General features: G+C 46.5%; 1 protein-coding gene across 6 annotated transcripts in view; it reads right to left on the reverse strand.

Moving 5' to 3' along the window:
* The window catches only part of KAZN (kazrin, periplakin interacting protein), a 713,277-nt gene that overhangs the window by 65,159 nt on the left and 626,630 nt on the right, over positions 1-21,488 (reverse strand). For all 6 annotated transcript variants that reach the window (XM_084651592.1, XM_084651596.1, XM_084651593.1 and 3 more), the window contains 2 exons: positions 8,210-8,346; positions 1,309-1,479 (listed from right to left, as the gene is read on the reverse strand). In XM_084651592.1, the coding sequence (XP_084507718.1) occupies positions 1,309-1,479; positions 8,210-8,346 (308 nt within the window). The remainder of the gene's footprint in view (positions 1-1,308; positions 1,480-8,209; positions 8,347-21,488) is intronic.

A 21,488-nucleotide genomic window follows, 5' to 3' on the forward strand; every position in this document is an offset into this window, starting at 1 on the left:
ACAGGCGGGGAGGTCTATGCACTCCCATGCATGAGCTGGGAATGGGGACATCCATATGTATTTCACGGAAGGAAACTGCATCTCATACTGAAGCCTGCCAGGCTTGCCAGACACCCTTTCAACTCTTTGCCTTCTCTACTTAATTCATTGGCCAGACGGCACTCAGGGAAGCTTACAGCTGAGGAGTCACAGACACACAAGTAAGAAGGGTGCCTGCTTTCAATGACCTTCACCTTAGGCTTCCAGCACCATGTCATTCTGCAGAGAAGCCAGACAAACAAAATGGTTCCAAAGAGATTGTTTTGTTTTTGCTTTTCCTGGCAAGCTTTGGAAGGCAATTAGGGTCCTTATGTGGGAATCGTATCTTTGGTCGGTATTGCAACCCCCTTAACGAAATGAGATCATTGATCACCCAAGCAGGTCAACGTTGGTTTCAAGTGTGCTTCCGCAGCCTAGTCATGCTTTGCAGCGTGCAGGGAAAGCTGCAGGTTGTTGAACAGCTGGGAAACAGAGTTCCCATCACAGGCTGCTATGGCACAAAGGCCCCAAATAACAAGTGCTGGGGGAATCGCCAAGGGTTCTGGGATGACTGTAGAGTCTGAACCGCAGTGTCTTTCCAGGGTGGTTTGAAAGGCTGCCTGTCTAGGTTTGCTGGACCAGAAACATACGACCATCTGCTCAGGTGAAAGTGTCCAGCCAGGAGACATCCACCGGGCAGGGGCTGTCACAGCAAATCAGACCAAAAGCAAACCCTACAGACTTCATGGTAATGGCAGAGACTCTGGACTGGCTGGGGTTTTCTAGGGTATGTCTCCGCTGCAGCTCGGAGCTGCAATTCCCAGAGTGGGTACCTGCACACACTCTAGCTTTGCTTGGGCTTAGATGCTCAAGGATGTCCCTAGGATCTCAGATAGTACGGTATATGGGTAGCTAGCCTGAGCTGCTGCTTAGTGCGGCAAGGGATTGAGGTTGGCTATTGGGAAAAACTCTCTCACTATAAGGCTAGCTATGCACTGGAACAGGCTTCCAAGGGAGGGTATGAAATCCCCATCTTTGGGGGTTTTTAAGAACAGGCTGGACAAACACCTGTCAGGGATGGTCTACTTGGCCCTGCCTCAGTGCAGGAGGCTGGACTGGGTGACCTCTCGAGGTCCCTTCCAGCCCCACATTTCTATGATTTTTAGCTAGCAGGTGAACATCTTCCTGAGCTGGCGTTTACACCTCCCAGCTGCACTGTAGAGGTGCCCCATCTGCACACCAGCCTAAACAAATGCCTCCAGCTACCGATGCAGGCGGGAGGGCTCTCACCATGGCTAGCTCGGCTTCCAGTTCCTTCATTCTGTTGTCTTTCAGGTCCAGCTGGGAGCGGAGCGCACTAGCGTGGTCTGTCGCCTCTTTGGCTTGCCGGCGTAGCTCCCACTTCTCTCGCTCCAGGAGATCCTTTTCTTTTGCAAGTGCTTTCACCGCATCCTCGCTCTCCTGCAAAGACACCAGGGCAAAGGCAGAGAATGAGAGAACAGGCCCAGCTTGCTTCCCCAGGAAATCCATGCTAGGCAACACAGGGCAGCGTTTTATCCTGTATTAGAAACACTGGGCAAAATCATGACCACACTGGAGTCAATGTCAAAGCTCCTATTGGCTTCAATGGGGCCAGGATTTCACCCCTCTCTTCACAAGCAGGAACTCTTCACTATTCCTGTTTCATCTCTTCCTTACCTTCTCCTACCATAGCCTATAGCCGGGGTGAATAGGGAGGGTTGTAAGGAAGCTGCAGGCCTGCGTCAGGGGTAATAAGTAGGGACAGAAGCAACACACGGAAAAACTAAAGGGCAAACAAACAAAAGTAAGAGATGGTTTTCACCGCCTGTGTCTCTTTACCACATTTTGGACTAGACCCCTCCTGGAGACCATCTGAGTGCCACCGACCAGGCCCGTGGGGCAAAATAGATCTCCACTGCAGCCCATGGGTGGCCATAATGAAGTACCAGCGTTTCACCAGAACGTTAGCACTGAAACGAACACTGGAGAGAAGCAAGGAGTTTGCTGCTTGAGATAGAATCCCCAGTGCTAACCCCAGGTGCCAAAGAACCTAAAGCGAAGGCAGGCTTGTTCACAAGCCCAGCTGTCCTGAAAATGCACCATTTTCTACTGTTTGACACAAGCCTGTGGTATCTCCTCCCGAATTGCACATTTAGTCTGTCCTCTGTGGATACAGTGATAAGAGAACTGGCCTCATAGGAAATCCATCCCCCCTTCATCGCTCCCAACAGAGCTTAATAAAAATGAAAGATTCCCTGTTTCTACAAGGAAACGAATATTAAAAAAAAAAAATACAGATGGGAGCTGCTTTGTGTGCAGCTTTGCTACAGATACAGTTTTCTGTGTTTTTAATCTGTGTCTTTGGGTTCTTCTCTCCTGCCTACTATTGTGGTATCTGAGCACCTGCCACATAAAATTTGGTGGCAACAGTCTAGTCCCTAGTGGGATTCAAGGAACCCTGGCTCTTCTCCTTTTCTGGGTTTGAGAGCTTTGTTATGCTTCTGGAGATTAGTCATATTCAGGCCTTCTCCAACCCTTCTCATTCATAGATCTCAATGTACTTTACAATGGCGGCTAAAGTACCATCATCTCTGTTTGACATGGGGGAAAACAGGCATGGTGGGGTCATGTGGTTCAGGACAGAGAGTCTGTGGCAGAGACAGGAATTGAATTGTAGTCTCCTGACTTCCACTCTGGTTCCCTGCCCACTGGACCACACTGTCTTCAGGTTCCTGTGCCAATGAGAAGAGATCCCGGCGCCACCTGGGAGGAGACTGCTGGATGGGAAATTACCTGGATACAAAAAGCACACAAGCCAGCTTGCTTGTGCTGTCAAGGCCATGCAGGATTGGGAGCCCAGCTGATGCAGAATGCCAGCTGACGAAGTTATTAGTTTGACGGTGGTCATGGCCCGGTGCAAACTAGTTCAGCGAGGCGAAAGCAGCACTGACGTGATTGTGCTAATGGCACCGTGCATCCTGCTGGCTGTATTTTTCACTTTTCAATCCATTATTTTTTGGTAAAAGAGGACTCTAGATGGCAGCTGCATTTGCACGCTGGGTATTGCATTCTGCCAGGGATCCCTCCCCATGACACTGCTTTAGTGACTGAGTGATTAGCAGCTGCAGAAAAGTCCAGCTGTTTTGAGAGTCCGCTCCTCCGGGAACGGGTCGAGGGACATGAAGCTTGGTGCCACCTATGCCCGTTCCGGGGAACAAATCACTGAGGGCTGATTTGGCACCTCACAGCCCAGGCCACATAGGGGGCAGTGCACAGAGTACTTTGCCCAGTGGACAAAGGGGGTGCAGGAAAGGGAAGTGTGAAGCTGTAATGCCTTTCTCCTGGGTGCTTCCTTGGTTACTTCCTTCTGCATGGCCACTCAGCTGGAGAGAGGAGGAAAAGGTGGAGCCAAGGTTGTGCCTGCCCTTCGCCCCCTGCCCACCCACCCGCGTGGGATCAGCAGTTCAGCACCAACTGCTTCCCCAGACACCATGCAGGGTCTGGCAACATAGATAGCCCATGCACGGGGACTAAGGGGACTGCTTACATCCCCTTACGTCACTGTGCATGTGGTCGAGCCCAAAGGCTGAACTTTGCAAAACTGCCTATGGGAACTGGGTGCCTAAATGCCTGGGAATCTCAGACTAAGTGGTAGTACATGGGAGTGGTGGCTTATACCAAACAGGACCAGGCGGACATGCTTTGCAGCTAGTCTGATTCTTTTTACATTCGAGCCCTGCTGAAAACCTCAGTGCATCCCTCTCCTTTCCAGGATGGCTAAAGGGACATTCAGAGAGCAGTTCCTGTTGTCATAGTCAAATGATCATTTCAGTGTCTGCAAGGCCAAGCTCAGGAAAACACAAACAAACCCCCAACCACCCAACGTTGCATGTAATGAAGGCAGAAGTGTTCTCGCCTCACCAATGGAATCATAGAATCATAGAATATCAGGGTTGGAAGGGACCCCAGAAGGTCATCTAGTCCAACCCCCTGCAGGACCAATTCCCAGTTAAATCATCCCAATTCCCAGTTAAATCATCTACATAAATAGCTTTGCATATATGTAGAATTCTAATGACCTCAGCCAAACAGCGCCAGTCCTTCCACATACAGCACTGGACCGAAGAGTGCTGAATTAATACAGGGGACACAAGGAAAGGGTATCCGTTTCAAACATCAGCAATGCCATCCCTCCGTCCTGCTTCCCACTGAAATCCCCTCCACGCTCCCAGCTGTTATCAGAGCAAGGCTGAAGCCCTACACTTTTATAGAGAAGAGCTGGCAGATGTTTTGCATCACCCGTCAACCACTGTGATGGACCATTGTTGGCTCTTCCCCAAACTACACATGAAACTGTTCTATTAACATCGGCCTTCAGACTCTGTTGCCGAGGGCGTGGTTTCCCCAGCCATGCAGACAAGTGCTTTTTCCTGGGCAACTTGTTTGAAAGCCATGCTGTTGTGAGAGTCTATAGCATGGTTTGACCGACAGAGCTTTCGGAATAAGCAGATCCTCTATGGTGATTAGGGAAAACAGGATAAAACCGCTGCTAGCCACAATCATGTTCAGAAACACTGAACGCCCTCAGCTCCCACTGACCCCAGCTTGAGGTTGAGTCTTGGATGCTCAACACTTCTGATAATCAAGCCTCGTTATTGCACGGTTTCCAGTCACGCTGTGGACAAGACCTAAGCCGCTTACGTCACTGCTACAGACTATGGGTGCGGGTCCTCGAGACCAGGGTGGCAATAACTTTTCTCCACAGGCCTCAAAGGAAATGACATGTGATGCTCTTGGAGAACAAGCACAAGAAAGAGGCAGGATGCTTTTTCTCTCACTCTTTGATCCTCCTCCATGAATACAGGAGACGACGTCAGTCACCCAGACCCCAGTTCATGGGTTATTTCATACACCATGTTTCTCTAGCGAAACAGTGGTGAAAATATGCAGGCTGCCTGTCACAGAGTGGAAATGAGGACATGTCCTAAGCTCTCTGCAAACACAGGCCCCAGGGAAGAATTGCCTCCAAGACTCCCATAAAGATCCTACCAGCAGGTCTGGATGAAGCAGGTGGAGGGGCTGCAGAGAACATAAGACCTCCAGCATCCTTGCAAGCAAATAATCAGCGCACAGAGCCTCTCCCCAACCTACGTGCCTTCCTCCATGCATTCCTCCCTCACGTGTCTTTGCGGTTTTTTAAATTGCATTGATTTTCTCATATGAGCAGGAAAGAAAAATACAACTTTTGGAAAAAGCTGAAAGCTGGATTTGAGTGATCTTTGTTATGATACGTTAAAAATAGAAACTTTCTCTCTTTGCATGGAAAAAAATAATTACAGATGTTTGATTCCCATGGCTGTTTATTGGAGCGGATGGCTTTATGCAGCCTAATCAAAAGCAAAACAGGAAACTGTCTATATATATATATATATATCCTCTTGCAAACAGAGCAGAGATGCTGAAAACCATTTCAGAGAAATGTTATTTATTATTGAGCGACTTAGTCTAGAGTCACTGCAGTTTGTATGTTCTTTTAACAAGCTCTTAACTTTAAGGACAATTATAAAACCTGTCCTTGAAATAACCAGTTGTAAAGGTTCATTCTCTTGAGCAAGGAGAGAGAAAGAGCACACACCATATTGGTTCAGTGATTTCTTCCAGTCCGATCTGTTACATGATATAGATGGAGCAATACTCTTAAATCAAACGCTGCTAACTTTGCTCATTGACCTGCCTTTTCCTGTATTTATTTATTTACTAGTGCTCCAGTTTCTACAGTTATATTGCCAGCTGCCTTACAATATTTTATTTGCTCACTCACCTGAGATAAGTTTTTTTTTGATCAGGGAGTCAAAACTCTCCAGGTCTTTTCACTACCATCATTCATCACAGTAACGCAAGTAGATTTTTGGACTTGATCTTGCAGCACTGAAGTGAATGGGACTTTTGCCATTGACTTCAATGGGGACGATCAAAGAGTTTCTGCGTGGGCTGGTAATGTTTTCAGGACAATTTAGAGAGGCCAGTGCACAGATTCAATACAAGCCATTGTAGGACTGTGGTACAGAGAGAGCCAACAGGAGATCAGCCCCTTGCTTTGGATAGTGCAGATGTCATGGCTTTTAGAGCCTAATCCAGAGCCCACTGATATCAACGGAAAGGCTTCCACTGAGTCCAATGGTATCCGCATGTCCGCAGGATGTGAGAGAGATGGAATCCGCAGCCCCCAAGAGCATGGGAAGGTGGACTTTGTGGTGTGATACAGGCTGCTGGTGCAGATGGCACCCAAGTGCGTGCTCATATACTTTGCAGATACAACAAGGAGTCCTATCTGCAGATAAAGTATCCTGCAGCCCTAGTGTTACCAGCAACAGACTGCCTGCTCCCTTGATATAGATTGCACCAGCTCGGGGGAAAGGGGGTGTTTGTGTGTGTGATGGCTGGTGGTGGATTGGAGTTTGTACATGCACAGACCACACCTCCTTACCCTTACATCCTGGAGAGTATGCAGCAGAGTGGCATCTCTGAGGACTCTGAGGGTGGAATCAGGCTCACAGAGGATGATTTCCCACCCTGACCCCTCTCTGCCTGGGGGCTTTTTCTAGCAGGAACCTTTAAATGTGGCAGCCGTGTTTAAGAAATGTACAATATTTTTGCATTTTGACAGCTAAAGTTTATCACTTACACTATGTTAAACACCGACGTCTGAGCTAAAATGAAGCCACAGTATGACACAACTAAAATCAAAACACCAGAATGGCCCTACTGGGTCAGACAAATGGTCCATCTAGCTCAGTGTCCTGTCTTTGACAGTGACCAGAGCTAGAGGCTTCAGAGGAAACAAACACAACAGAGCAATTATTGAGTGATCCAGCCCGTTATCCAGTCCCAGCTTCTGGCAGTCAGAGGGACACCCGGAACATGGGATTGTGTCCCTAACCATCTGGACTAATAGCCATTGATGGACTTATCCAATTGTTTTTTTTAACCCAGTTATACTTGTGGCCGTCACAACATCCCATGGCAATGAGTCTACAGTTGACTGTGTGACGAAGTCCTTCCTTATGTTTGTTTTAAATCTGTCGCCTATTAATTTCATTGGGTGACCTCTGGTTCTTGTGTGACGGGAAGGGGGAAATAATTCCTTATTATTCCTTCCTTATTCACTTTCTCCACACCATTCCTTATTTTATAGCTTTCTATCATATCCTCCCTCAGTTGTCTGTTTTCTAATAGAAACAGTCCCAATCTCAACTTGTATGGAAGTTGTTCCACACCCCTAATAATTTTTGTTGCCCTTCTCTGTGTTTTTGCCAATTCTAATATATCATTTTTGAGATAGGGTGCCCAGAACTACACACAGTATTCAAGCTGTAGGTGTCCCATGCATTTATATAGTGGCATTATATTTTCTGTCTTATTTTTTCTCTTTCCTAATGGTTCCTAATATTCAGTTAGCTTTTCTTTTATTGCTGCTGCACACTGAGCAGATGTTTTCAGAGAACTATCCACAATGACTCTAAGATCTCTTTCTTGAGTGGTAATAGGTAATTTAGACTCCATCATTTTGTAGGTGTATTTGGGATTATGCTTTCCAATGTGCATTACATTGCACTTACCACTGAATTTCATCTGCCATTTTGTTGCTCAGTCACACAATTTTGTGAGATCCCTTTGTAGCTCTTTGCAGTCAGCTTTGGACTTAACTGTCTTGAGTAATTTTGTATCATCTGCAAATGTTGTCACCTCATTTTTTATCCGTTTTCCCAGATCATTTATGAAGATGTTAAACAGCACTGGTCCCAGTACAGATCCTTGGAGGACCCCGCTATCTACCTCTCTAAACTGTGAAAATTGACTATGTAGTCCTACCCGTTGTTTCCTATCTTTTAACCAGTTACTGATCCATGAGAGGATCTTCTCTCTTCTCCCATGACTGCTTGCTTTGCTTAAGAGCCTTTGGCATGGGATCTTGTCAAAGGCTTTCTGAAAGTCCAAGAACACGATTATCAGTTTGATCATCCTTGTCCACATGCATGTTGACATCCTCAAAGAATTCTAACAGATTGGTGAGGCATGATTTCCCTTTACAAAAGCTGTGTTGACTCTTCCCCAACATAGCACATTCATCTGTGTCTGATAATTCTGGACTGGCTATGCAGGAGCTTACTTTTCTGTGTTGCTCGTAGTTCCTGATGAAGTCACGTAGCTGTTCCTCCCGGCTCTCCAGTGTGGCGTAGAGCTGTTGCATTTGGCTTACCAGGTCTGTCTTCTCTGCTTTCAAACGTTTTCGATCTGCCTTCATGGCTGCATGAAAGAACACAGTTACAGCTCAAGGTCAGAGACAAGAAATGGGGCTCTTCTCTACATTCAGAAAGTCACAACTCAATCTTTCCAAAACACTCTGGTCTTATTTTAAACACAGGACAACTACGATTCTACGAAGGACTCCCAACTCCTGATTTCCCTGTAATAATTAGCGTGAATAGGAACTGCCACAGATGCTCTGCCATAGTTAGCTGAATGATGCAAATAGAATCAGAGCCTGATCTACTCTAGGGATATCTGTAAATTCACCAGTCCATATCCAGGTATTATGAATGCCTCTTTCCACGGTTGGAAACTAAGGCCCTTATCCAGCAGAGAACTTAAGCATATGGCTAACCCAATTTATTTCAGGGAGTCTATTCATGTGCTTAGGACAAGGATGTGCTGAAATGCTTTGACAGATTGTGGCCTAAGTTTGATCTAAAAAAGGAAAGACCCATGTTATTTTTAATCTAAAATGTTACCAGTCTCCTACAACCAAAACCAATGTAGTTTTCAATGCTCTGTAAGTTAAAAAAGGAACAGTGGTGTTGGTAGTGACTAATCCTACTAGATTTTAAGAACTGGTCTGATCATTTACAGTTCTGGAGTCTTTCAAATGCACCCGTCTGCCAGAAGACAATGCCTTTATTTTTTAAGCATGAACTCAGTGTTATTCAGTGCAATCTATGCCGGATGGCAGGAAATTCTTCTACTGATTATGCCAAGTTTCCTTCTAGGGTGGAGATAAACCATGCCAAGTTTACAGCTAACCCTAGAACCACAAGGTAGAATCCTGGTTTCATTGAACTCAGTGGCAAAACTCCCACTGGCTTCACAGTGGGGCCAAGGTTTCACCCATAAAGTCTGAAGGGGTTTGGATTTGCATTCCATCTCTATGCCAACTGCAAGTAAAGAAAATAACTAAGATCTGAAACAATAGTCCAGGGGCTAGATTCTGATCTCATCCATGCTGGCATAAATCCAGAGCAGTTCCACTGAACCCAATGTTGGTGTGATGCAGATCAGAATTTAGTCATCAGACCTTCCAAGCCCAGCTCAACCTGAGCCAGCAGGGCAGCACTAACCGTTTGGATGGAATAATCACACCCAGCTGATTTTCAAATTCCAATCACAGAGCAAAACCAGAGGGGTGGGGAAAAACGTATTTGAGATTTTTCATCTCCAAAATTTCAGGCTAAAGGCATTTCCCAGCAGGCATGTTCCTGTGCTGTGCAGAATGCTCCCTTCTGCTCATTATTGAAAAAAGTCACCGATAGAGTTACATCACATCAAGCATCTCTCAAGAAAGAGGATCAGGGGATATTTGGGGTGCCTGAGTGAAACAGAATAAGAAACTGAGGAAGGGAGACCAAAGGGCAGGGAGGTTGACCCTAAACAAACAGGGTATTTCCTCCTTGCTCAGAAACTAATGTAAATTACAAACACCGTGACCCCTTCACAGCACTGGAACACCCCAGCGGTAGTTACGGCTCTTAATCGTCCCACCTCCCGTTAAGTTACAATGCAGCAAGCTGATGGGGGAGTAGCAGAAAATGAATTCCAACTTCTCACCAGTTAACTTCATTTCCCCAAGCCCTCCTGTACCAGCTCAGAGAAGTAGTGCTGCCTTGGCTGTGGCTTCCTGGTGGGAGGAAGGAAACCCAGACACCTGAGCTGGAAAAGGAGAATACTGGAGAAAGTACATGGCTTGGCTTGTTCCACAGATTACAGGTGGAAAGAGAAGTCGGGATCAGAGTGCAAACGGAAAGGTATTCCATGATAAAGGGGGTTCTCGTGATACTTTCAGTCTAATCAGAAGTAGGAAGTGTCAGGAATCTCACAGGAAAACTCGTGCCCCTGAATCTTCTAGCCTAATATTGCAGAGCCAAGGGTTCTGATAGTTTATATAAACATGCTCACATTACAATGCTCCTGAGGGCATGTCTACACTTGCCAGTAGATCGAAACTGCTGCAATGTAAGTGTCGATTTAGTGGGGCTGGTGAAGACATGGTAAATCGATGGGAGAGCACTCTCCCATCGATTTGTGTACTCCACCTCTCCGAGAAGCGTAAGGGAAGTCGATGGGAGATGCTCTCCCGTTGACACGGCGCAGTGTCGCCACCTCAGTAAGTGGATCTAACTACATCGACTTCAGTTACGTTATTCACGTAACCGAAGTTGGGTAAGTTAGATTGGCCTGGTCTACACTACTGCAGTAAATCATAGTAATGTAGGGTTCGAAGAGACTTCAAGATTCATCCCCATCCCTCTGTGCTGAAACAGGACTAAGTATACCTAAAAAGGAGTACTTGTGGCACCTTAGAGACTAACCAATTTATTTGAGCATAAGCTTTCGTGAGCTACAGCTCACTTCATCGGATGTATCCGACGAAGTGAGCTGTAGCTCACGAAAGCTTATGCTCAAATAAATTGGTTAGTCTCTAAGGTGCCACAAGTCCTCCTCTTCTTTTTGCGAATACAGACTAACACGGCTGCTACTCTGAAACCTGTAAGTATACCTAGACATCTGCAGGGATTGAACCTGGGACATCTGGATCTAAAAACTTGAGCTTCTTCTGCTCAAGTTAATGAGCCTGGTCTACAACATTGTGCTGTTACACTCATTTCCAGGCTTTTATTTGAACCTGACCCTGAACCTCTTTGGAATTTGCCCAGCACCCACTGGTACATTCTGCAACTTTATGAAACACATTTTAAAAAGGGCCAGATTCTGTCCCCTTTAGATATGTTAAGTCACTTTATTCCATTGCTTTCAATGAGACTATTTGCAGCACAAAATGCTAAACTAAGCATGAGCAAGAACAACAAAAATAAGGCCCAAACGGTTTCAATTTTCAAGTCTTGTTACTTTGAACTCTCCCCACTGATATGAGTCCCCTACTCAGAATTCCCATATTTTACCGGGAAGAAAATACCAGGCATTACAGCAGAGAAAGGCAGAACGAGCACCAATGGCTGGAAGCTGAAGCCAGACAAATCCAAATGAGAAATCAGGCACACACTTGGAACAGTGAAGGGGGTTAGTCATGGGGACAAAACTACCAAGGGAAGTGGTGGATTCACCATCTCTTGATGGCTTCAAAGCAAGACTGGATGCTTTTCTGGTTGATGCTTTAGACATTGGGCTCAAGAGGAGCAACAGGGTTAAATTCAATGGTCTTTATTATACAGGAGATCAGATCAGATGACCTCATACGTCTTCTGGCCATAAAAATCGAAAAGTTTACGTTGCAAAACTCTGCAGCCGTTTGAAATCATGTTGGCTTGAGAATGCGCACAGGGCGAGGAGTGGGGAGGGAAAAACAAAGAAACCACCACCACCACACTTTTGCTTTAGCTTACATTAAAATCAACTTATTTTCTCCTTATTTGTTTTCTAGATGTTCATTTGCAGTGGTGGAATTTTTTGCCTTATAAATACTGTATGGAGCAGAGAAAAAACAAGGCCAAATAATGACAATAAATCAGGGAATATTAGTTAATGAGCCAAACTGCCAGTAGTTTCCTCTCACTTCTCTTCTGCACACATTTCTCTAATTCCGTTCCTGGCCACGCTTGGTGTTGATGGCCGAAAGCAGCAATCAGTCCTCATCTTTTTATTCTTCTAATAATTACAAGCCTTGGTGATCTCTTCCAGGGCAGAACAGCTTCAGAGGAGGCTTGAGATGAGTCAGAGCTGGAATCTGAATCCAGCAATGCTTGGGAGATGGTGTGAGAGACCTACCTGTAGCTCACACTGAGTGTGGAGGAGCCAGCTGTTGGCTTCTTGCAATTGCTGGAAGTCTCCACTCCCTGCCCTCCCTTCCACAGAGCAACTTCAGTATAAGTAAAATCTCCATTTATATATTATATAAAGGACAGGGAGCCATTATTTCTTATTAATAATCACCACATGTTCCCTCTACATTGGTTATTATTTGCATCACTGTAGCAATCAGGAGCTCCAGTGAAGGACCAGGACCCCATGGTGCTAGGCGCTGCATAAACACAGAACCAAAGGACGATCCCTGCCCCAAAGGCTCAAGTTGCAGAGTGGAAAATCAGGTTAAATATAAGGGAAAATATGGATAATGGTACTGGTTCAAGAGGTGGAATGAGATGCAAATGGTGGTTGTGGTATCATGGGAACATCCAAGGATAAGTCCTGATGCCGTCAGCAATGAGTCAGGAATAGTTGAGTCCATCCTGCCACAATGCAGGAGGAGGGTCCCACGTAAGCCATGAGAAGGTATTTTTCCAACCCAAATCACTCTAGGACTCTGACCCTACACATAGGAAGCAGTACATCCGGACAGTGTTAAAAACAGAATGCATGTGTCACAAGTCCGGCAAATGAGACAGCTGAACAGCTCTCACTACAGATGGAGCTTGGGGAGAGGGTTGGTACACATATACTGATCTATCGTCTTCCAGTGTCCCCGCCCCACACATAGAGAGCAGAATCTCTGCTTATCATTTAATAGATCTCACGACTGGTTGAGCTTGCAGAGAAGACCGGTATGCACAAATGTATTTATCATGTTCCAAGCAGAGCTCACAGCAGAAGCTCTGCTGACCATTTGGCAAATAATTTTTTTTTTCTTTACAAGCGATTCTGTGATATGATCAGCAAACTCCTTAAAAAAAAACAAACACAAAAGTGCCAAGGGCATACATCAGAGGACAAATATCTCGCAGAGGTGCCACTGAACAAGCTGCAGGCAATATATATGTATTTATCACACAGAAAAAAACATTATGAAGGTTGCAAAGTCAAGGACTCAAAAGTTAGGAAGTGCCAGAACTAAGGACACACCGGGCAACCTTAGCAACAGGGAGCACCCTGCCTATCTCTTGCGCATGCGCACACAGAGAGCAAGAAAACAGGAGAGCTAATTTTGTTGCCAAGAAGATGATTCCAATTTTACAGCTTTGTGTGCTGGAGAGATTGCACCCTTGCCAGGCATTCTCCAGCCTGCAGGGATTAAAGAACAACATCAGGTCGAACAGAAACTCTCTTCATGAGACCTCCATCAACCATAGGTATTTTCTCTTCATGATTCTGCTGTGTGATAGGGACCCATGCTGGGGTAAACAAGCGGGGACTGATATACAAGACTTCCCAAGGCTGTTACACTCAAACTGGCCAGAGAATGTAATGGGAAAGCAGAGAGGTTGGCCATGGATGGGTAACCCAGGCAGGGCCAACTTTGTTTTACAAAACACACTTTTGTTGTATTGCTGCCTTTTTCATGGCAACAGCTTAACCCTTCAGACATTTCCTAAAGGTTCCAGTGAAGAAAAGACGAGAGTCTCTACAGAACGCGTATTGGTTGATGCAAATATGGTCCAGCGTGAGCGAATGAAATAGAATCACAGAATCGTTCTATCAAACATTATGTTGAGTTTAGGTTGCGACTAGTGTGGTAATACTCTTATGTCCCTTAAAGGAAAACTACATACAGTATCATATGCATCCAGAAATGCTCTGTCCTGGACACAGTACTATGTACCTCCTCTAGCACTTAATTATCTGTGAAATACAGTATATGCTTAGCTGTTTATGACATAAAATATTTGCAGGGAAATACATGGGAACAAAAATCTTTTCAGCCTGCACTTTTTTGGATGCTTTTAAAAGCAATCAGTGGGTTTAGCTCTGGGTCTCACTTATGTTGAGTTCAATGGAGTTACAATGGGATAATGCTACACAGATCAGAATCAGGTGCATTATGGATTTGGATGGGAGCTGGATCAGCCCTAGGTCTCCACCATAAGCATAAATGAAGTAGGGTTTTAAAAAACCTAATTATATCTATAACTGATCTTGTGGAGTCTGGACTACAAATTGGTTTTTCGATTATGTATAAAACAAAACAAAAAAAAAAAACATCAGCGATGGGCTGAAGAGACAGATCTCCAGATCCAGATCTCAAAAAGTCCAAAGTCTAGAGGCATCTGGATCAGTTCATTATAGACAGAGAGGCCATGTGCAAACTTCAGATCTGTGCTCATATTTTTAACACCCCTGATGGGATTTCCCCTGAGATCTTTCCACTCAGCTTATCTAGAACCAGTTCTCTGGAATCCAGAAAGCTTGGTTGGACTCCAGCTTGGCACTCAGGTTACATTATAAGGTAAGTAACAGCTCTTTGCACATGCTGGCAAGGCCCGAACGCAGGGGGTGTAAGGGATGATACCACAGTTTTAACTCATGTCCCACACCACACAGTGTAGATCATCTTTCCTACCTACCAACATCTATACTTGCATGAAAGGACCAATTGCTGCGCAGATTGCATTACAGCAGGCTTATCAATTCAGGTGTTTGTGCATACTTTGTTCACTACCAACATATCCACATTAGTTGGTTTCTGCCTCCTTTATTTACTATACACAGTCACAATGGTTAGTTCTTTCAACATTTACTTGTTTTGGCTCGCTCAGCAGTTACTTGTTGAGGCTTGTCTTGTCTAAATTTGGGGCTGCTCATGTCACCACCCCACAAAGATCAGGGGGATTTTGTTTCAGTCCCCATCACTATTGGACCAGTTTGGCCTGCCAACAATCCTGCTGTGTATCGCATACCTAGGGTAATGGGGCTGGTGTAATGGCAGACAGGGTTATTGGTGGCAAAATCCCAAGGCAGTACGAGAGCCAGTCAAGTTGAAACAATCAGTGAGCACTTCTAGATCCCCCTTGCCTCCTGGGACCTTCAGAAACAGGCAGTCAAGCTTTGTAACAAACCTGCGAGGTAGGGCCAGGAGCATCAAAACCTTACAGAGGCACAGAGGAGTGAAGGGAATTGCCTGCTGGAAGCATCCAGCAGACATAGGATTAGAACCCAGTTCTCCCAGGCTTGTCTACGATCCATAAGACCATCCTCCTGGCTACGGTGGAGCAGCTGCAGTATCAGAGAGGTGGATCTTGGGGAAGAAACATTTTCGACTCTCTCCCTCGTTCACATACTAAGCTGAGAAAAAGTCTCGGAGCACCTCCGCACCGACAACCAACCCAGCAGCCGCTCTGATGTGTGCCATCTTCTCTCTTCGATAAGATTTCCACGGCGCATTATTCCAGCTCGCGCACATGGCAGATTAGAAGCAGCTTTAATTACCAAGTTTGTTGAAATGGATCGACAACTTGACAAGACAGCAGAGAGGGCAGCAATGCCAGGGGGTGGGGTGGGGGAAGACATTTACTGTCATTACCTACTACTGCAAAGCTCTGTTTAAAGTCAAAGTGTCCTGAGGGTAGTACAGATCCGGGAATATAACCGTCATTGCTGAGAAATCTCACCAAACCGTCTCTGAGACAGAACTCTTTAGGCAAATACTCAGTGCAGAAAGCATCTAATACCATATTTATCTAATAAAAAGGAGCCAGAAGGACTTTCACCATGCAACAGGCCAGTCTGAGTTCGTTCAAGCGATGCTGTGAGAAGCTTCAGGACTTCAATGTTCCTCGGCATGATGGAAAATCCCCTACAGGGTGGTGCTAGACAGGGTGGTCATGTGTCTACAACTCCACAACACAAGAGTTGTCTCCCAAGAGGAGGAAGTCCCATTACTTGAGTCACTGAAAACTGGACAGGGTAGAGTAGGAGAGAATGTCCTAAAGGTCACAATCCTACTGGCTGAGAGAAAAGGACTATGGGCAATGTTCCCTCTAATTTTTTACATCCATGTGTGGAATGAATTTTGTTGTGTGTACCAACATGGAGGTGATGAATGATGGGAGTGGGCTCAGGGCTGGGGCAGAGGGTTGGGGTATGTGGGGGAGATGAGGGCTCTGGGGTGGGGCCAGGGATGAGGGTTTGGGGTGCAGAGAGGGGACCAAGGGCTGGGGCAGGGGTTTGAAGAGTGAGGGCTCTGGGGTGGGGCTGGGGATGAGGGGTTCAGGGTGCAGGAAGGGGACTCTGGGCTAGGGACTCTGGGGGGGAATGAGGACTTCGGCTGGAGCCAGGGATGAGGGGTTCAGGGTATAGGGAGGGGACTCAGGGCTGGGGCAGAGGGTTGGGGTGTGGAGGGTGAGGGCTCTGGCTGGGGGTGTGGGCTCTGGGGTGTGGCCAGGGACGAGGGGTTTGGGGTGCAGGCTGCTCCAGGGAGAGAGGACTTGCCTCTCTCCTCTCCAATCCAGACCCCTATGACTGCGCGCCTGCGTGGCCCTTAATAGCCTGCTGCGCTAGAGGGAACTTAAGACTACGTGACCTTCTGTTCTTTATTATTCATAACATAGGAGCACCTGGAGGTTCCAACCCAGACCGAATCCCCATTGTACCGGGCTAGGCCCAAACACAGAGAAAGAGACATTCTCTGCCCCAAAGATCTGACAGTTCTAGTACCCAGGAGAGGACGGATTATTGTCCCCATTTTGTAGATGGGAAATTGAGGCCCAGCGTGGGACTTGACCAAAGTCACACAGGGAGTCTGTGGCAGAGGTGGGAGTGGAATTCAGATTTCTTGAATGACAACCTGATGTCTTAACCACAAGCCCATCCTTTCTCCTGTATGGGTCTTCTCTGCCATTTGCTTCGACTATTCAAGCTCCCAGGGCACTGATGATGTAAGTAAGCCAGAGCCAAGTTTTGTAGGAAACACACAGGGTGAGAGACAGCACCAGACTTGTGCACTATTAGCCCTCAAAACAGGGCTTAAGTGGCTCACAAGCATCATGCTGGCCCCTGCACAGGGCAAAATTTCACCTATGGAGTGAAACAAGACACACCTACTGTATGTGTAATTTTAAGGAGTGCTTGAGAACCTCTCAAATATTACTGGCAAGTTTTTGACAGTAAGCAACCCAACAAGAGCCAGTGGCTTATGGCAGACAGCAGGAGAATTATTAGCTTGTCGTGTGTGCGGATTTCATCTCAGGAGAAATATACGAGGAAGGCTGATCTGATGAATGGAGATTCCCTCCTAGGCTGGGATGCCAACCATGGGGGAATGCTCAGAGCAAGCTGGCTGCAGGTTTTCAGACACCACTTGCTGTGCGCATTGTCGAAGGAAAGCGCCCCCCAAAGTCCTAAGCCAAAGGGACCTCTCTCTTTTTAAAAGGGCTCTGCTCCTGCCCTGACTGATGCTATTCATCTCAACATTGCCAGTTCCAGTGCCAGGACTCCAGTCCCTTCAAGCAACACTCCTGCTGACATAGTGCTGTCCACACTGGCGCTTAGGTCGGCGTAAGTTATGTCACTCAGGGCGATGGCGTATTCACATCCTGGAGCGACATAAGTTATGTCGGTATAAGTGGCAGTGTAGACATGGCCTTAGACTCCCCTGCCTTGTAACCGGCCCATTCTGTTCAGGGATGAGACAGCGCAGCCTTGGCAACATCAGAAAGGCCAACCCTTGGCTGCATTACGATGCTCCCAATGCAGGACTGCAGTGTTACTTGATAAACCAAAAAGAGGGGTATACGTATGAGGGAGCCAAGTTTCTGTTACACCCAAATTAAGATCCTGACCAGTAACAAGGACGGGAAAGGAACACTGACTCGGCACGCAACTGATGTGAAGGATTTCAGTCCCACATTGCATTCGCTTTTATTATGGATGATGTCAGGTTGCAAAATTTAGATCTGGATCTGCCCCACAGCTTGGGAGGCATCTGGCTTGGCCTATCAGAAAGAGAGGAGCCAAAGGCAAAATACAGATTCCCAACTTGAATGGCTGCCAAAAATGTAACCGTCTCCGTCTCTAGGATTTTGGTCCAATTATTTTAGAACAATGCATCAGCAATTCTTTAAAGCTAAGCCTGCTCCTGCAGCTCCTTATTGCCAAAATTCAGGCATGTTCTTGCCTCACAAATTAAGAAGCAGCTTCCCCTGACTATGTCCCCGGCATGACCTTGGATCCAGCTTTTAGAACAGCAACACAGCCAGCGCTAATAAAAATTCAGCGTCCCATAACTCCTTAGCCTCCATTAAACACAAAAGCATGCAGCGTGGGAGGGCTCTCCATTAAGCAGCTACACTAACAATGTTCCCCACAGTTTAAAACTCCCTTGCTATGATAAGCAGAACAGAGAAGAGAAGGACCCGTTATCATCATTGCTGTGGCCGGCAGAGGGCTCCCCAGTTTATTTTTGCTAGGCTCGGTCTCTTTGCCTCTGTTCAGAACAGAGTGTTTCTCAGTTTCTGAAAAGAGCCCCAGTTCACTAACAGATTCCTTTAACGCCAGGTGTCCCATCAGCATGCAGTTCACACGCAAGAGAAACAAAATTTGTCTTAAGCTAAGTCTCCTTTCCTATGCATAGTGATTATTGGCAAGTACGCCAGGCCGATCATAAAACTTGCAGCCACTTTAAATTCATGCCAGGGCTACAGACGGTGTTAGCATGGAAATCTGACATGATATTATTTATGAGCTATAAGACGGTGGTAAATTCCAGTGCAGCTTTAAAACCCATTCCCCAAAGTGATTAAAAATTGACGAATCTGTGATTACTTTTGGACTGCAATTCTTTAGCTTGCAGGGCACGGGGTGCTGTAAGCTGCATAGAGTGCTGCTGGGGGTGGGGGGAGAGCGAGCAGGTGATGGATACGCAGACCTTGATGTGCTATGTGATCTGACGGATACAGCTCCTTCTGGCAAATGGGTTGCTTCTGCAAGCAACATGGGCTAGAAAGTGTTTTTACTGTGCTCCTATCCCTTTAAACCTAGGGGCCTCTTGAGTGGCTTGTTCTCCTCCTAACTTCTCCGCTCAGGCCCAATTCTGCCAATGACATGGGGGGCAGTGCTTACTAGCCAGGGCATTACCACTAACTGCAAGAGTAGTCAGGGCAGCAAATGTTTGCAAGATCAGGCCCTTGGGATGGGATTTTCAAAGGCGCCTAAGGGAATTAGGCACTCAACTTTCACTGGATTTCAAAGGGATCTGGATGCCTAAACCCCATGGCCTATAGGCTGGGAATTTCAAAGGCGGCAGGGTCCCGGTAAAGGTACACAGGTGTGGCACTGGTGGGAAGGGGCAGTGGAAACCTGTCTGCAAAACCCTTGCAGGTTTCAGTTCTGCAGCATTCAGAGGGGGGAACCACAGCTGGGGCTCCCCACTTAGACCTACCCCTTCCTCACTTGTCGAAGGGCAATATCTACCCACAGGAGGAGACCAACAGGCAAACAGCAGCGTATCCGTGGCAACATGCGGTCCAGTTCATAACTCTTCCAGACATAATCAATTAACTTTTACAGGAATTTTTTATTTTCTTCTTTAAAAAACAACAAAACACAGAATACATTGCCAGGGTTTATAAATAGCAACTAGCGAGCTCCAGGCCAGGCATTTCCTGGCTGATAGTGATTGTTGGGTTAGCTCCTCTGGCCAGTCGCTCTGATTAATGGCATGGAAATGCCTCTCTGCTTGTCACTGTTTAATTAGGTCCCATGTCAATTTCCATGATTACCCCCCCAAGCAAAACAAAACTGAACTGAGAATGGACACAGGCCGCAGTTCTGGCGCCCTGAACTGTAGCCTTCCCCCAAGGAAGCCGCAGGAGGAAAATGAGCGTCACCTTGGCAATGAAAGCCAAGCCCCACAGACTGCAGAACAGAGTGGTTGGAAGAGTGGGTTTTCCAAGAGCAGCCATTATTGGTGGTGGTAATTAGCACATCCCAGCATCTATTTTGCCCATGATGCTACTTGTACTGATTTTCAATGAGGGCAGGCTCCGTGGCTTTGTTATGCAGGGCCGTTTAGAATGATAACAGCATGACTCTCCCATTGGGAGTGCAGGAATGTCCTTGCTAAGAGCTTGTCTTCACTATGGGGGTAAGTCGACCTAAGTTATGCTACTTCAGCTGCTGGAGTCAACATAGCTTAGGTCGATTTACCCTGGTGTCTTCACTGCGCTGCGTTGATGGGAGACGCTCTCCGATCGACTTCCCTTTCTCTTCTTGGAGAGCTGGAGTACCGGGGTGGACCGGAGAGCGCTCTGCCATCGATTTAGGGGGTCTCCCTGCTGCATCAATTGCAGCAGCGTCGATCTCCCCATAGACCAACCCATGTGAATAGCTGGCTGAAAATAGGATCATAGTGAATCAGAGCAGTGGTCCATCCCATTCCACATCCCGTTTCCACCAATGGCCAGTACTAGCTGATTCTGAGGAAGAAAATCTCACAGAAGGCAGTTATTGGGTAATTGGCCTGCAGAAAAAGGGTCTTCTCAAACCCCAGTAGTTAGAGGCTGGTTTATGCTCGGAATCATGAAGGGTCATCTCTTTTTCCAAACTCGCTATTACTTTTAACCCTTTCTATTCATAGACTAAGGCCAGAAGGGACCATTGTGATCATCTAATCTGACCTCCTACATAACACAGTTTCTCCCTTTGCATCCAACTTCCATGAATCCCTTGAAATTGGGAAGGAGGAGGCTTTTGTGCAGAACATATTTTACACAGCAAGGGAATCTAAGGGGAGGCTCTGAATTTACAGAACTTATTGAAGGAAGTTTCAGATGGACTCGACAGATTACAGGCTGCTGAGCCTATCATCATGGTCTCTGCAGAAATCGGGTTTGATCTATTGGCTCACAGGCACCTGGAGCCACACCATGGAAAAAAAGTGAAAAATGTCTCAGGGAAGCTGTGGGGCTTTTCTATTATTTAGCCCCATGACTGGTCAAAATATCAAGGCCATATGATGAGCCCAGGACAGGAAGGTGGTGTGAGATGGATCACCATCCTGAGTGTGTTTCTTTTTTGTGGGATTTTTGAGATGGGGAAAAATCACAACTCTTGATTGAACTCCTTCTTGGCAATCCCAGCAGAAGCACAAAGGATTGAACGGACCACAACATTTAACTCCCCCTAGAGCTGGTAAGTCTAGCGTCAAGGTGAGATACACGGGGGGAGAAGTACTTTGCTGATGTGGCCTGCACAGCTTTTCCCAGCACGATACATCTCAGTTTGCAGGAACTCTCCTGGCCTGGTGCCTCCCAGTTTTAACTCACCCTGCTCTGAAGAACAGTCAAATCCAGCACCTTTGTGAACCCTAGAGCCTCTAAAAAAACACCTTCCATTCCTTCATGCTCAGCATCTTGCAGCACAATCCATCCCTGCGTTGTCTGTCTTTGAAACCCTTTGCAAATAAGACCTAACTGGAGACAAAAGGGCTTCTTAACAACCACCCCAGTGGG

This window comes from Lepidochelys olivacea, assembly GCF_965140295.1.
Source record: "Lepidochelys olivacea isolate rLepOli2 genome assembly, chromosome: 18".
Taxonomy (NCBI): domain Eukaryota; kingdom Metazoa; phylum Chordata; order Testudines; family Cheloniidae; genus Lepidochelys; species Lepidochelys olivacea.